The 18,764-nt window shown below is 32.9% G+C and overlaps 1 protein-coding gene across 1 annotated transcript in view; it reads right to left on the reverse strand.

Moving 5' to 3' along the window:
- LOC143249080 (protein unc-13 homolog B-like) overlaps nucleotides 1-18,764 on the reverse strand; it is a 169,435-nt gene that overhangs the window by 52,887 nt on the left and 97,784 nt on the right. Inside the window, 4 exon segments of the mRNA XM_076498292.1 lie at nucleotides 8,066-8,143; nucleotides 11,127-11,204; nucleotides 14,045-14,182; nucleotides 17,132-17,228. Of these exon segments, the coding sequence (XP_076354407.1) occupies nucleotides 8,066-8,143; nucleotides 11,127-11,204; nucleotides 14,045-14,182; nucleotides 17,132-17,228 (391 nt within the window).

Below are 18,764 nucleotides of genomic sequence, written 5' to 3' on the forward strand. Positions count from 1 at the left end.
CCACCCCTGTTGGCAGGCTTGGATTTCGTGGAGTTAAAAATATACTCTAAAATGAAGTATGCAAAAAAAAAAACCATTGCAGAAAGTTTCATGTATCTGAAAATGCAGTTTGGATTATCAATTGTGAGCACTGAATGACTGGAAAAACATTATGAGGGCTGATGAGTTGCATTTGAGTTCCTTCTGTACTTATTAAAATTATGAATATAATAAGTTAAAATCAGGCACTTGGCCTTATAGTACAATCTACTTGAATTACTAGAATGATGTGATAAGATACTGTTTTTTGTTAACTGGAGATTTTGATTTCTATACAAGGGCAAATAACATAACAGAATATATTTGGACTCTTATCAGCTATGCCCATTCAACAATGCAGCCTTTTCACCCTGATGGACAAGGACTTCTACATGGTAATTATGCAATAATCTACTGTGCTCATGTTGTGAAAATATTCTGAAAAACTGTACTTTTTACACGATGAAACCCTGTCATTTTGTGGAATGCCTAAACCCTGAACTTTGTATTGAGTTCAAACCATTTATACCATAGTAACAATAAGCCATATAGTGGGAGATTCCACAAAGGAACAGATCCATGATTAATGTTTTGGAAACTCCAAAAAGACCAAATGAAAGATCCAGTTAATGTTAAAAAAATATGATAATAACTTTAATAATTTTTGGGGGCAAAACACAACTGTCAATCTCAGTCCAATTATGCATCTTCGGATGAAGCTGAATGTTGCACTTACTACTATAACCTCTTATTGATATCTTTGAATAACCTAAAATCACTGACTAACGAGCTGCAATCAAACAAGATACCTTCCAGCATTCAGTGATATCTATTAGGCTGAGTCTAGGTTAATGGCAAGGTAGATTATTGTACAATGTGATATTAGTTCAGTATTATAATAAATATAAAAGTGGCCAGCCAGTACATTAAATGTGAGTAATATTGTTTAAACCAGTAACTTAAAACGTTTGTAGCTAAGTTGAATAAAATAAGACAGGTCTTACACAATGTTTTATATGAAATGTTTAAAAAGACATGGGAATGAACTGTTGGATCCTCTTGAGATGGATTCCTATATGTGGTAAAAGGACCTTCGAGAGAGAGAGTTCTGTATTTTCAGTTTACATGCTCTGGGACCCAAACATCTACCATTGTGAAAGGGAGAAGATGATCCTGGCGGTAGAGGAGTGTAACTGATTGGTCAGATTCTATCAGTGGCACTTTCACACATTACTTTAGCCTTGAATTCCTGTAAACAGGTGGTCTTGATGTGGCTACCCTAGGGTAAATTGGCTGGTCCTGTTGAGCTGGGATTAAGTATCAGTGTTAGATGTTCCCAGTAGATGTGAATATTGTGTCTGATACTGGTGTTTGGGTATGGTGACCAAGAAACCCTGGCATATCTACAATGCTATATTTTAGCACTGTAGTGTGTCCTTTTGTACAACTCCATGGTGGATGGGGGTCAGTGGGCATTAAACCTGTTCTATTTTGCATGGATTCTGCACCAAGTAAACCCTCCCAAAAAACAAAAACTTACTGATAGAAAGTAACAGCATCTGGAAGACTCTGAACATCAGTCACCACCTCATTTCTTTATTTTGAATTCTTTTTCTCACAAGCATTTAGGTCAAATGTGCCCCTTTTCAGTTCAGAAGGAATAGAGGGGTTTGCTAGCTCTTCATAGTCTGTTAAGAAACTATATCAAGTCACAGCAAATTCTTCTTAATATCAAATACCATTGGGATATACCTATTGAGGTTACTCCCTATGCTGTTGAATTCTTCATGAGGAGTTGTCATTGAAAGGGATTTAAGAAACATTCCTAAGCTGGAGATCCTTCTCCAGCCAAGGAGTTACTGCTGTGTGACATATCTCCATTCATAAAGATGAAATTATGCTGCCTAGCAACGTTCTTGTATTGACGTTTACATATTGACCTGTCACTCTCAGGACAGGTTATGTGACCTTTGAGGTACAGCCTTATATTCCTAACCCTCTCAGATGTTTCCAGCATCAGTAGTTTGGGCAGTAAAATGTATCTTGTTATAGCTCTTTGACATGTACTTGTTGTGGTAGCAAAGATCATGATGCCAGTGAGTATCAGCTCACTGTATCAATTGTGGTGGTTACCACCCATCTTACTTTTGATATTGCCCTAATTGGGTAGAGTAAAATAAGATGCAGTGCTTAAGGAATGTAAAAAAAACATTTCTTATCCAGAAGCTTGGAATTTGTTGCCTCCTGCTCCATCTCAGACATATGCTACTACACCATATTTCACTGTTACATTGGAAGTGCAGATGGATGTTTCCATTCCTTCATCAGATACTTTCTCTCATCATATAATGAGCCTTTTGCCCTCCACTGTTGTATCCAGTGACTGTTTGGGTCCATCTCTTTCAGCTCCAAGATGCATAACCATTATTCACTCATGTTCTCAGTCTCTGGAGTCTCCATTCTTTGAAAAAGACCTGGCAATTTTGATATAGTAGAACTGTCAAAGTTTCCATTCTAATTTGGATAACATTAAGATCTTGATCAATTTCTGTATCTCTCTTTACAAGAAACATTCCTGAGACCCAATGATACTGTTACTTTTAGCAGTTTTTTTTATACTGGAATGACAGATTGTGCAATAAACGATTTCATGGAAATGTAGCACAGCTGGTCGACCAGCACCTACCCACCTTGTCTTTGCAACTCAGTACATCCTTGGAGGCTGTAGACATCCATATCTGTGGTTTTTTTTTCTCTTTATCTGTCTCCAGGAATGTTTTTTGATCATTCAAACCTCAGTTCTCTTTCAGAACAATTGTCAGCTCTCGTTTTCATCTTTAGATACTTTAATGGAGACAATCCCCTGTGGTTTGATGCTGATATAAATGAGAGGTTATTCTGTGGAGCATATGCTCTCAGATTGCAGCCTTTTTCTCTTCAACATAATTTCACTTACCTATTTTCATGCACCTAGCCAGTCTTTTACTGATTTTGATCTATTTATTTGTTTTCCTTCTCTTTTTCTTGGAAGTTTGACAGTTACCCATGAAACAAAAATCATTTTCTTATCATTTTGAGTGAGAATGACAGTTTTCAATGCTCCACGACTCTAGTACACAGTGGAAGTTGTATTCTAACACCTGTTAACAACTGTGAAAAGACAGTAACTGATCATATAACTAGAGCAGCTGTTTATTTTACCCCTAACACCTCGACATGTTTCCCACAGTATACTCTCATCCTGGTGGCCTGCTAGCAGTCACTGAAGACTCAGAAATAGGCCTAGGATACCTTTCACAGGTATTCCATTATTTCCAATTATGTTGCTTTCAAGTGGGCAAGTGCTATTACTCAGCAGGTCAGACATCAAAGCCAGAGGCAATCTTTGATTAAGTTCACTATGAGCATATTTACTCTCACCAGTGCCAAAGCTGTTAGAGACAAGCTTCAGAAAATCAACAGAAAGTATGCCTCTCATCCCCTTTTCATCTTGCTCTCCAATGGCAGGAAGTTTCTGATATATAGAAAACCATAAATACTCTTTGGGAGAGCTTTTCCCACTTCTATCTCTTCTACCATATTATTGGACATCAAGTATGGGACTGAGAGAATGCCCTTTTCTATTTGGACAGATTGTCTCTCTCATTATAGATGTCTATTTCCATTGGTAGAACTTAAGCTTGCTCTTCACTGGTCTGGCAGTACATCAATCAGACTTGAAGATGTTCACTGTCAGATGCTGTGTTGTCTCCTTTTTGCCTCTCTTGCTTTTTTTCTAGTTATTTTTAATTATATCTGGTTAAACAATGTTTTTCCAGATACTTGGCACATGGCTATTATTCTCTCTTTTTCAAACCCTGGAAAGAATCTCAAGATTCCTTCTTATTATTTTCCAATTGCTTTGACTAAACATCTCTGTAACGTCTTGGAGAGGATGGTTAATGCATGTCTTGTTTGGTTTCTGGAATCAAACAACCTCCAGTCACCCACCCAATAAGGTTCATGTAAACAGCACTCCATCAAGGACCACGTGATCTGTCTTGAAACCTCGATCAGGGAACCTTCTTCAAGAAAGAACATCTTGTTTTTGTCTTCTTTGATCTTGAGAAGACTTATGACACTACATGGAGGTTTGAAATTTTGTGAGACTGCTATTCATGTAGGTTGCATGATTATTTATCACTTTTTTTAACTTTTAACATGGCTCAATCCTTTACACAGGAACTTGGAGTCCCTCAGTGATGTATCTTGAGCGTCATCTTGTAAGTATTAAGATCAATGCTATCAATAAACAAAATCTTCCTACTGTTGCAAACAACTTCTATGTTGACAATTTTCACATTTTTGTAGGTCATCAAACATGAGACTTATTGAGAGGTAGCTACAAAGTGATCTCACTCACTTGTTGAAGTGAATAACAACAAAGGATTTTAATTTCTCTTCCTCTAAATCTATTTGCATTCATTTTTTTCCACCACTGGTGTTTACACCATAATCCAGAAATTCTGTCTCAGTATTGTTATTTTTTTTCCGTGGTTCCTGAGGTGAAGTTCCTGGGGCTTACATTTGACTGTATGCTTACTTTCATTTCTCATATTAAGCAGCTTTGTGTGAAGTGTACTAGGGCACTGAACATCCTTCATGTCCCCTATTCCACCTCTTGGGAAGCAAGTAGATGTTCCATGTTAAAGATGTATTGTATCTTTACACAATGGGTCTGGTTTATGGATTTGCCAGAATGTTGAAAGTGTCAGACCCTGCTTAGTATCTGGGGCTTTGGTTCTACCTCGGTCTTTCTGCAATTAGCAAGTCAAAAGTTTGTATACTAAGTCCCACAAACCTCTTCTTCACCTCCATTATTTGTAACATGTTACGATCCTTACCATAACATCCCACCTGTGCTTGTGTCTTCCTTCCTTGGTGGGCTGTGCTCTTTCAGTAGAGACAGTCCTCATTGTGACCTTTGTATTCAGGTACAGCTGGATGAATTGAGTCTGTCACTGAATGATGTAGCTGAGTTCAATGATCAGCCCATCCTGTCATGGCTATTTACCATTCCCACCTATAACTTTCTTCTGAGTCATCCAGGGAAAGCAGATACTCCAGATTGGAAGTACCATCTCTGTTTGCCAAACATCTTTCAATCCATTCTTCTGTTTCAGTTTTTATGGATGGTTTGTTGTTCAGGATCTGTGTTAACTGATAAATTGTATATCATTTCTCTTGTCTTGGGGCCTGGCATGGCCAGGTAGGTTAAGATGTTCAACTCGTAATCTGAGGGTTGTGGGTTCAAATCCCCATCGCACCAAATATGCTCACCCTTTCAGCAGTGGGGGCATTATAATGTGACAGTCGATCCCACCATTCAATGGTAAAAGAGCAGCCCAAGAGTTGGCGGTGGGTGGTGATGACTAGCTGCCTTTCCTCTAGTCTTACACTAGATTAGGGATGACTAGCACAGATAGCCCTTGAGTAGCTTTGTGCAAAACTCAAAAGAAACAAACAAACACTTGTGTTGGACCATACAGAAGCTTAACAGTACATTAATAGTACTGTGTACACATTTTCTTAGTGCTCTACTGTCCCTGGAATAACTTAATGTCAGTACTCACTCTGTCTTGTTAGACATTCAGACTGGCTCAGTTTTCTCTGTCATCCATTTCTATCCAGTTATTTTCAATACCTGGCTATGTCAGAATTATACATATTGAGCTAAGTCTATCTGTTAGGTTGCTATCACAGCCATGCCTCTACCACATATAGTCCTGTAGTCAAGACCTTGCTTTGCGGCAGCTGGTAGTCAATATGAGGTGAACAGCTTCATACCAAGCTTTTATAGATAAAACCTAGTGTTCTTGTTTGGCCATTTAGTTTCCATAAGGATTGATGGGAGGAAGTTGTCTTGGCTAGGCTTTGCAGTGTCACAGTTTTCAACCCATCATTTTCTTATACGCTGGATTGGCCTGCTAATGTGTAGCTTTTGTCACGTTTAACTCACATCTGCTCACAGTTTGCTTTCATGCCATTACTACAAACATTAGCAGTAAAACCATTTTAGATCTCTTTTTTAAAGGGGTACTCTTGACATGGGACAGTGTAATTTGTGATGGTGATACTGTCTAATTTGATTGTTTTTTTAGCTTTTATTGGCCTTTTTTAAACTCTCTATTTAGAATTTTAACTACTGTTTGGGTATTGTTTAGTTTTTAACTTGTTTTTTTTACTTTTGTAGAGTTTTACTTTACATGTTATTTTTCAATTTATTGTTTGGTGCAGTTAGTCACATTGCTTTCCACCAATAAATTTTAAACAGTAATCAACTTTTGGAGAAAATAATCAGGAATGAAAATAATTTCTCAACCCAGATAATTTTTGTAGAGCTACCTTTGTTAAAAAACATGAATTTGTCAAGAACTAACTGAGATAAATAACTTGGAACTACACTGTAGAGAATACATAAAGATCTCAATAATGTTCTCAATACATGAGAATGCTTTTGTCAAAATGTTATTGAAACCAAGAAAAAAGTTTAGAAAGTATTTTTAAAAGAATGTTACCTAAAACAAATTATTCTACTTTGGGAACTACCTTCCAACAAATATAGATATGCCTATATTTTAAACATAAATACCCCTTCTGGAAGAATCAACAGAAAAATTCAGACAGATGACAATAATCTAATTTAAACTACAATGAATATCTTTGAAATTATTCTGCAGAATGTAGTTAGTTTATAATATATACTATGCATTCCCATAGATTGTTTGCAGTTTAAAAATCAATAGGTTTGGGGAACAATGCTTAAAAGATGTTGTGAGGTGTCAATAATGTTATGTAAACAATGAATCTTTTGTAAAAGTATTCATACAAGTGTTACCGTGTTTCTCCGATAATAAGACCTACCCATAAAATAAGACCTAGTGTGATTTTTGGGGATAGTTTTAATATAAGCCCTACCCTTAAAATAAGCCCTAGTTAAGAGTGGCAGGAAGAGGAAAGAAATAAAAAAAAATTAATTTATTAATTAGTTTAATAGTTAGTTAATTAGTTTGTTTAAGTATTAATCAGTTAGTTTAATAGTTTAATAATAGTTTATTTTAAATGGTTAGTTTAATAGTTTGCAACATTAAATAGAATATAATTTTTTTAGTCATTTTCACTCCAGCCCGGGTTACAAGAGATTGTGACTTGGGTGATAAACTCATGGAACCAAATTACAGACAACTGTATTGCCAACGCGTTACGAGCAGGCTACTTGGATTAGAAATTATCATTCCATGAAACCTCTATTGCTCAACATGAGAGGGTAGGTGCGAAAATTCTACAAGAAATTGAGTTAAGTGAAAACTCAGCAGGAATTTTAAAAACAGATGATTTGCAAGACATTCCAGAGGATGATGATATGATTGTTTTTGAATAAATTCCTGTTAATGAGTTTCTGAATGTTTTTCGTAATTTCTAGTTATTTAGAGGTCTTATAATTTTTACTTTGTAACTTCATTTTTTTAATATATCAAAATAAGACATCCCCCGAAAATAAGCCCTAGTGTCATATTTTGGAGTGAAAATTAATATAAGCCCTGTCTTATTTTCAGAGAAACACGGTACCAATGCTGTCCAAATCATTCTAGATAATAAAGCCAGATAGGAACAATGTTATATAAACTAAAAGAGTTCTTTGGTGTTACCTTTTAGAGGATGGTAAATGCCAAATATGTTATCTAAATTAGGATAAAGGTTCTGAAGTGACTTTAAAAGAAAACAACTAGATTTTATCTGAATGAAAATAAAGATTTTGGAACTACCTTTATGAGAGCATAAACAGGTGTCCAAAAGATTATCTAAGCCACAGTAAATCTTTTGAAAAAAACAATTTGTAATAGAAAAATGAACTACGATGCTGTGGAACATTACAGACATTCAGAAAATAAACTTTTAGACTGACATACTGCACTTTCTAGCATCTTGACTCTTTGCCTTAACACTTTTTTAACATAAAGTTATGAAAACTTTTCTTATCCTGATATAAAGTGTACTTTCCATTTACCTTATCTCCTCCCATGGATTCAAAGAGCTTCTCCAGTTGCACTCTTAGCTGCTGAATGTTGTTCATTAGGATACAAGCCTGAAAATATTAATGCATTAGTAATTTATTTCTGTGTATCAATATTTATATTTTCTATAAGTTTTTAGGCATCAAAAAGGCAAATAGAATAGAAACTGATGGATTTTTTACTTAAGTGATCATATTCATATAAGTCTCTGATGTTAATCAAAGAATTAAATATAATTGGTATGTAAGTTAACACTTACAGTGATTACTCAACTATCAGAACAGGTTAAGAAGATGACCTAGGAAGGTTGAAATGTTGTTCACTCCTTATCAATAAAAGTGTTAATACCCATACCAGCCGTTCTGAGATACATTTTTATTTCAAGTGGGTTTCTTGTCATCAAGGACATGAATAAATAAAAATGTCAACAATAAAACCAATACACATGGTATTAATAGATCCAGTTCATTATCAATGGAATTAGTGATCATGAGAATTTTTCAAGAAAGTTTAGTTTTAGGAAACAACACACTGTACTTTAGAGTTGTAAGTCCATAGACTTAATGCTGCACAACCAGGAAATATTAATATATTCAGGTTAACTACAAAATTTACCCCAGAACCCATAATTTCCAGGAGCAGATGTATTATTTGAGAGCTGGAATATACCTACCCCTGGTGGTTGTAGGCTAAATCCCATAGTTCCAACAACTGTGGTGGGTAAGATAGCTATCCATTCATGTAACCAAGCAGTAAAACTCCCTGCATGAGCCACAATGTCCATGGATGGAGGTAAAACTAAGTTTTTGCTCCCACACCTTTCAGCCTTCAAAGTTCAAGCTCAAAAGCAACTTGTGAAAGACCAAAAACATCACACACTTGGTGGATCAACTGATGAAAAAAAAAAAAAGGAGTCTGAAGCAGCTTATCCTAAAGTGGTCTACTGAGAAGCCATCAGAATGAAAGAAAGCACAAAAAAAATGAATCTAAATTATCTTCAGAATGTGTAGGATTGCCCTAAATTGCAACCTCTGAGCTTCAAAATAATACCACTAAACCAAATGTATGTTTCCATCTCTGGAAATTTCTGCTATATATTGGACTGTGAAACAAAAAATATGTTTGTTTGTTTTTTATGAGAAAAATCAAGTAGGTAGCACTACAAACACTCAGTATCTTTTAACAATTATAGAACACAGAATCCTATTAGTGAGCGTTTTGTCGAGAAAAAGCAATAACATTATCTGAATGAGGGGCTTTTATACAGACTAGAGAGAGTACATTGATATAGGTAGTGTCGTGGGAGAAATATCGCTAAGGGTAATTAAATGGAGTAGAAATGATTGGAGCAAGCAAGAATAAAATCAGACCAATGCTTATATAAGTAAAGGAAGAAGCCGTGGAAGTTAAGTAATAGCTGTATCACCCACGGTGAAATACTATACAAATTATAATAATATTTAATACTTAGCACTATATCTTTGACTGAAGATATTTTGTTACACACATGGGCACAATACAACTGAAATGACTGAAGAACTAAGAATTCATTGTAGTGCCTTCCATTTTTTTTATTAATATAGAAAGATATATATATCCAATACATATATTTATTAGCTCAATGTTTTGTTATTACAGCTTTGTCAGGAGCTACTGATAAACTATAAGTATGTTAAAAATGTATCTCAAAACAGCTGGTATTGGTATAAACCTTTTATTAAAATAAAGTAAAGCACAATGTTTCAACCTTCTTAGGTCATTTTCAGGTTAACAAAAAGAGTTTACAACTGACTGTTGCTGGGCACATGTCTTAGGGGCAAGAGTGTAAATGGGTATGAGATTGTAAGGGACACTAAAGTATATGTTGTATTATTAATTAGTATAGGTATAGAGGTGTTCCTTTATATTGGTTTAATCTTGGTTTGAAAGCTTCTTTAAGCTCAACAAAGGACTCAACTTCTCAGTAACACCTAGAAATATTCCATCCACTGAAATGAAAGCCTGTCTGGAAGACCTAGCTAGAAGACTGGTGATCCATTCTACACAAACTGAAAACACCAATATAACAATGGAAACAACTAGAAGAAAGAAAACAACTTAGACAACAATGCCATTGACAATCAACAACCTAACTTTCTAGACAGGACGGAAAATATCTATTTCCCCGAAACATCTCAAAATAGTACCCTAAACAACTTTTTCAAAGAATTTTCATGCAAAACCATTAACATAATTTCGCAGAAAAGAAAACTAAGAAACAACCTCATATGGAAATATATTAATTCTATAAACAACCTAAAACAAGACAACACCATCAAACTTCTAAAACCACTGGATATAAACTTTATATCCACTGATATACCTCAACATCCAATTGCAACCCTTACAGAATTCACTACTTCCACAACTAACTTTATGTTCAATGACCAAAAACTACCAACAAATAAATGGCTTAAGTATGGAGAATTCTGTGTCACCAGTTCTAGCCAACATTTTCATGACGACAGATTGAATATCAAGTTATCAATTCAGCCTTACACCCACAATTATACTGGTACAGGTATGCTGACGATACAGTTGCTGGATTCACATCTACAGAACACACACACAGTATTTTTCAACCATATTAATTAATTCCATACACCCCAACATTAAGTACACCTGCGAATACACACACACACACACACAAACTAACCACACAGTATTTCTCAAGATCACAGGAACTGATACACAATTCAAAACAGAAATCCACAGAAAAATCACCCACACTGTACTATATATTCCCTGGGACTTGGCACATGAAATAAATAAAAAATTCAACATGTTAAAAAACTAAATAAATACAACGACAAAACTATGTTCACCTGATAAAATTAACAATGAAATTAACAAAATAAAACAGTAGCTCAAAATGTTAACAATATTTGTAAATACATCCTTTGGCAGTATTTAATCAGTATCTTTTCAATAGTTTTTACTGTTCAAATGGTGTATGTTAACTGTTCAACAAAGTAATATAATTCAACTAAATTTAGTCATACAGCTAAAAATTACCATTTTCTCTTGATTGACAAACTTTCCAAAATCTTTCTTCACTATATCAGCATATGCAGTCAGAACTTTATGGATGGTCTGTATATAAAAATACAAAAACATTAAACAAAACACATGATATTTTATACAGGTTTTTCATATAATCTAAAATTCACGAACCTGAAAATTCACTTAGACATATGAACTTTGTGATTTCACAATATTTTAATTAACACCTTCTCTCTCTCTGTATGTGTGTATATATATTTGTGTGTGTGTGTGTCAAAAAATGATACTACTACAATTATATTATCAGCAGGATTTATGTTCATATGCAAACTAGAACATTTCCACGCAAATTTTCAACATGACTAGAATTCTACATGTATATTGGTAAATTGAAAATTATCCTAAAAGTAAGTTCTAAATCAAACAGATCATTTCTGTATGTAAATTATAAATTATAATAAAACAATTCTTACAGCATTATAAAATCAATTCTAAAAGAAAATTTCTAAGCATAAAATTTAAATACCAGTTTGTAATTCAAAATTTTAAATTTTACTAGAACATTTCTACTATTAAATTTTCATTTTATTCAAATATTGCTATTTGTATTGTTTTAGACTAATTGGTGTTCTAAAAGAATGTTTCTCAAGAATCTCAGTCTAAAATACAAATCAAAGTAAGAAAGATTCTACTGTAGTCCAAATTCTATATAGGAGGCTCTAACTAGGAACTAAAAGAAAAATTATATTTGAGTGTAACATTTTCCAATCCATTTTCAAATTTAAGTTCTGGGTTTCAGGATTTGGTCAAAGGCAAGTAGATATTTTTGAAGCCTGTAATTAAACAATGTAATGATATGAAGAAAAGCAAAAAGTCATGAACATATACAGAGTATTGAGAGTTCTTTTATATACTTAATGCCTAACATGAATCAAATCATTATGATAGATCACTGTTTATTATTAAGGTTTAATAAAGATGTTGTGTTAACTATTAATGTTTGTTTTTCTGCACACTGCATCTCAACATTTCTTAACTTTGATAATTATTTAGAGTAATGTACATATAGGTGTCAGAGCTACTATCAGTCCTTTCTGACTTATTTCAGTAACAACTCTTGAATGATGCACTTGCGAGATATATAAAATCAATACCTTTGGCATTGTAGGGCTACATCTAACAGTACTCACTTCCAACTGTTATACACCTATTTCTAAGTTACAAAAAATTAAAATATTTAGGAGCCAGAGAACTTCCTGACACACTACCATTGTGAAATATTCACTTGTGAACAAGATCAGTGTAGTAATCTCTGTGACTCTACAATTCAATAAGTTAAAAATCCCATATACTTTTTGAGAAACATAATATTACAGTACTAAGCAAGAATGAGCACAAAGTGTGGATTTCAATGCTGAGATTAATATATTTACAGAGCAGAAAACTTAGAAGGGGGACTTTTAATGTGAGCAAAAGTATTTAGTGTGTTTATTCAAGCATTTGTCAGCTAATGTTGACCATCTATACTTTTTTTCAATGATTTATTGTGTGTGTGTGTCAAAATATTTTCATTACAGATCCTGATTATTTATATTAAAAAATACATTGTTATTCACAATCACAATACTTATACGTGTTGACTTTGTACACTGTATCTTTACAGTAATTATGATTGATCACTATTAATATGACCTTCTTATGGTGAAAAATATATGATACTATTACAGTGAAATAGTACAATGTTTCCTTACACTGATTATATATGTTTATACAGCAAACTGATTAGATGTGATAATGTAATATGTAAAAACTATATATCTTACTTTTCTATAATATATGTTTTGTAGCTACATAATTTTTCAATTTTTTTTAAGTTCAAATTTTTGAGGTAATGTATTAAATGGAACCTGAGGTATAATTATTTGCAGCCTGACCATTTCAAGAATGCATATGCTGTTTTAAGGAATGGGTGCATAGCACTCTGTTTTCCGATCAGTTATCTGAAGAGGGGATGTGTGTTTTGAGTGTAGTTTAGGTAGTCTGAGAAAGAAATTCATTTAGACCTTTGAAGAATTCAGTTAGTCTTAACTGAGAGAGCCAAGTATAGAAGGCCTGTTATTATTTTGTGCTATTCTTGTACCAATCATGTGTGCTTTTTTTTCCATTTTCTTCCACTTAACTGGTCATGTGTTTATATTTTAACTTTATTTTTTTTGCATTATTGAATATGTTTTTAATTTTTAACTTAAATACTATATTTTAACTTTTATTTCACCTACAACAAATCATTTCACGTGTTTTTTGTATATTCAATCCACAAACCTTTCGTTTTGAGATCACATGATTGTGTGAAAGTATAATTTTGTATTACTACAATAACTATAATATGTACACTATTTCTTCACATTGATTATATGTTCATTATGAATATTGTCTTGATCTTTATTATTAAGTATGCTGATTCTACTCATTATGTTTTCATAAAAATTTTCAGTTCTGTATGCTGTCTCTTTAAAGAATATGTATTTGAATCTGCACATTATCTTAAGCTGTTTATGTATAAAAATTGAACACAGTATCATTACATTAATTATGTATGTTGACTCTGTAAACTTATTCTAAATATTAAATGTTTTTACCTGATTTTTTTTATTTAATACCCAGATAATGTAAAACATGGACATGAAAGAACAATGAGGAAGGAAAACATCAGAGCAGACAGATGGAAATACAAAAATTATGAGCAGCAGTTTGTGACATATATGCTTTTTTATTTTTAGGTATATATAAATTTACTCTTGGTCTTATTTATGTGATGATTCGATGTTAGTTAGAAATAAAACATAATTTTTTACCATTTATGTTGCATTTTAAGTGTGATTTTCTCACAAATTATATTTCAATTCTACATGAACAAAAGTTAAACCAACCCTGGCAAATCTTTTCATGTATCTCTTCATAATTTCTGGATCTGGACATTCCAGTTTACTTATAACATCAAAACACTGAGTCAACTGCGTGAAGACATCTACTACAGAGTTAGAAAACAGAGAGTGTTCAGAACTCTGCTGGAATTACAGAAAGTCATAGATTAGTTATGATAAAAGTGTATTATATTTGCATGGGAGAATATCTTTACTAATTATGCAGATCAAAATAAAATAATATGACACTCTAATAATTTCATATTAAATGTTCTAGGTACACTACAATTATACTTTATAGAATTTCAAAACATTAATTCAAATTTTTTATGACCAACTACATACTTAGATAATTAAGTCTACTATTTGAAAAAACAAATCACTTAACTAAGAACTTCTTTACAGAGCGAATCAGGTCTTACGCAACAATCTGTGAATTCAGTGTACGCTTACAGCTGGTTCTTAAATTATTCATTCAATTATAAAAAAGAATCAAACCAAAACAGAGAGTATGTGCCTCTGTATATGTGTGTGTTACTAGCTGATTATATGATGATTTTACATCTTTGAGAGAAGCAATACTCAGTTTTGAAAAGTGTTGTCACATCTGAAATAACTGTAACTTCATTCTTTCATAGGGAATTTAGAATATTTTTGAAGTAAAGTATCAGGCCATCCCTTAAATACTGTCCAATTCTAGATTCAGAAAAAGAAGAAGGATTTCAAATGCTTTTAATGTTATTTAATCAATAATGTATTTTCCATTATTATTAATTACTTTATGCCAATGATTCACAAGCTTCTGAATACCACTTCTATAAAATTCTTGGGGTTTGGAGGAAATGATTTTAGAGAGAGTAGTTTTGACATCTTCCAAGCTCTTTTCCATCAAGATAGTTCTGCAAACTTTGGAATACATGATAATCAGATAGGGCAAGGTCTGGAGAATAAGGAGCACATGGAAGCTTTTCCCATTCTAGCTCTTCAATTTTTGCAGATGTGATTCTTGCTGTATGGAGCCATGCAATATCCTGGTGTAACACATCACCTTTACGACTGATTGAAGGAAGCCTCTTTTCTTTCAGTACAACATTCAAGCACTCTAACTGTTGACAACAGAAGTCCGATGTAATCATTATGTTGAGTAGCAGCAACTGAAAGTGGATCCCACCAACAATATCCCACCAAACACTTAACAAGACTTTCCCAGGATGGAGGCTCCTGTTGGGCTGTGCTTTAGCCAGTTTACCTGCACAGAGCCATTTTTTATCTCCAATCACTAACCTGTCCAGAAAACACCTTTAGAAAAGTTACGTTTACAAAAGTGCAAAGAAGTGCAAATGTCCACTCTTATTCTAAGGTTGGCTTATGTCAAATGATGGGTGACCCATTTTCCAAGTTTTGACACCTATTCAAACTGTTGCAGATGATGGTAAACTGTTGAATTGGTTGAATTAAACTTCTGTTCTAGTTCTTCAACTGTTACAGCACAATCTTCATCAAATGCTACCAGCAGCAAGTCATAATTAAACTCAACAGAACGATCTGAATGTGGCACATCACTTTAGCTGTAGTCACCTGATGTGGTCTTCTGAAACCACCTTCGACATTTTCTGTCATTAAGATACTCTGCACCATAAACACCTTGAATGTTTCATGTAGTTCCTGCTACACTGTTGCCTTTTTTAAACTCATAAAGCATTATATGGCTAATGTGCTCCTCAGACACATTCATCTTCATAAGGGTTTATTTGATTAATTATCTGAAAAAGTGGAGTTGGGTTAGTTTCTTTTATTTGCCTAAACATTTTTATACACATTCTACTGCATATTTTAGTCATTAAAGCCTTCTACAAAGACAGAAATGATGATACACTTTCTGTATTAAATTTCAAACATTACTTATGGGATGACCTGATATATTCAGTTAACTTTTCTGAACTTTGATAGAGACATTCTGCAAATAATTAATAACATTATTTTTTACAGGTAAAACTTACACACAACAATGGCTAATGCAAGAAAGCTTATACTAGCTTGACTTAATGTCTTTGTCCTCTTCCTGGTGTGGAGCAAGACCATCTCAAGGGGTGACACAAATTTGTATAAGTTAGAATGAGTTGAGATTCACTCCCTGAAACGTCATTTTGAATGGTGAGTAACATTGGTATTCCATGAATTATTGGATACATCATTCTAAAGTGCAATATAATATTATTATTCTTGTCCTTGTCCTGTGCAGAAGTGTTTAGAATTTTTTTCCAATCCCAGAAGTCAGTTGAAGTCACAATGATAAACAGAAGTCAATCAACAAATAACATGAATAAATAAAACTTTATTAGGAATAAGTAAATACTGTTTTATATGTTCTCTTTATTTTTATTTGTCTTTGCTCTCAATATTTATTCTCATTATAATGTTTCCAGAACATGCTTTATTGTGAAAAATATTGGATTAACATATATATATATTAGTATACATCAATAACACAGTGTAAAAGGCAGCTTTTACCTGTTGAAGTATTCTAGACACAAAGAGAAGTTAACATTTAAAATTATTAAAACACATTAACTTCTACGTTATCATGACCATCCTTCACATTTCGAACATCATAAGGCAATGAGGCACTATTAATGTTTCTACAATTTGAAATTAAGTTTGCACTTCCAAACAAAAATATTCAATGCATGGATTCTTAGCTTTATAAGGCAATATGGTAGACATAAGTGTCTGTCCAAACTTTTTTCTAACAAAACTAAAACATGATATATTCATGATGCTGTAAGCTAATATATGAAAGCATCTTCTTACCAAATAGCTACAGAATTCTGTCCCACTTGTTGGTGTCAGTTTTCATTTCTTCATAAACAATTCTAATACCCCTACTAAAATTTATTTTAAATTATAAGCATATAGTCAATTTCCAAACTCTGTTTGGTTTCAACAACAAGTGTAATCTGTTAATATTTTATTCTAAGTGATATAGATATTCTTGTTAACTGGAATTAAATCTTCATGATAAAATATTAAGAACATATGAAATAAAAATTTATTATAATTGTTATTATTCCAGTTGATATGTGAAAAACTTACTGCATCTTTCTTATCTCTTAGGAAGGCACTGTTGAGGTACTCTAAGGAAACATCATCGTTCTCATTTAGCCACTGCATCACAAACGGTTGAAACCACCTAAAACACACAAAGTTGGGAAAACAGTACATCAGAAAATAGCTTTGCAAAATAGGTTCAGTAGCAAAACTAGTACAAGATGTAATTATAAGTAGAGAGATTGGTAATATGATAGTATTTGGTAACAAAAATATTTAGTGATAAAGTTTTTCATGTATTAGCACATCTTATTGTACATGGTAATATAAACAGTATTTAATACCACACTTATAATATGATAAAATATGTAATATGATAGTAATTTAGCAGTGCTTGTATTTTGTATAATAGTTCTAGTATCCCAGCAGCATTACTGATGTGGTGTAATTCTAGGAACAAAACTTTTAATGTATTAGTTTAGAAGTAATTATATTTCATTTAAGTAATGTTGTGAAAGTGGTGGCATGATAACAGTTTACAAGTAAAACCAATTTGTGATGAAAGTGGGGAAGCAAAAGTTGAAACTTATTTCATAGTTGTAGTAGCTGTAACCTATATATGTTAAATTAGCAGAGGTGACTTGCAAGATAAGTGGTTTGCAATTCTGAAATAGTATATGTTAGTATACTAGGTGTATACTAACAGTGCTTGTATTTTGTATAATAGTTCTAGTATCCCAGCAGCATTACTGCTGTGGTGTAATTCTAGGAACAAAACTTTTAATGTATTAGTTTAGAAGTAATTATATTTCATTTAAGTAATGTTGTGAAAGTGGTAACACCTAGTATACTAAGTGTTAAAGGTGTTGGAAAAGTAATGAACATTTTTAATTTTATAATTCCAATTCAGTCATGCTTTCCTTTTATTTCAGATTCTTAATGTTCTTATGCAATGTATTTTTGTATTTTGCAAAAAAGCTTATACCTTGATGAGACATTAATGATAAATACTGACTTTAGATATGATATGAACACATCTATTAGAAATTCCCTTTCAACTGGGATAACAGCCATATGTCTGGTAGTACAAAAAATGGTTACATACACTTCTAGAAACTAATACTTGTTACTTTGGAATTAGATGACAAAGAATTGTTTGTCCCAATTTTTAGCTTGATGTTCTTCTTTTCTAAGTCTATCTATCACGATGAATGGAAGAGTTCCGAAGGTTGCATTTTCCCTTTCAGATTTTACAATCTGCATGTACCTAGTGCTCATTTGGGCAGGTATTTTTATATTTTAGGAAAAGATGTTAATTAGTACATAAAATAGCTATATAATATATGATTTTATAAAGGTGTTGGAAAATTTCCATAAGTATCAAATACTTTCTTACAAAAAAAAAAGACCAGCTAAATATAAAGTAATCTATGCTTTTCCAAATGTCAATAGCACCATCATTACTCTTTCTTTATTTTGTTCCTTTGTTTCACTAGGGTTTCAAGAATGACATCCTAAATTTCTTTGTGACTTTATGTTATCTGCCCTTATTTGCAGTTATGGATGTAATGTCGTTCCCATTATGAAAATTGTACAGAATACTCCAGCTGTTAAGCAAAAACTACAGATAGCACATTAAAAAGTGAATGAATAATATTATAGATAATGCAGCTAACTT

Source organism: Tachypleus tridentatus, chromosome 4, assembly GCF_004210375.1.
Source record: "Tachypleus tridentatus isolate NWPU-2018 chromosome 4, ASM421037v1, whole genome shotgun sequence".
Classification (NCBI taxonomy): Eukaryota; Metazoa; Arthropoda; class Merostomata; order Xiphosura; family Limulidae; genus Tachypleus; species Tachypleus tridentatus.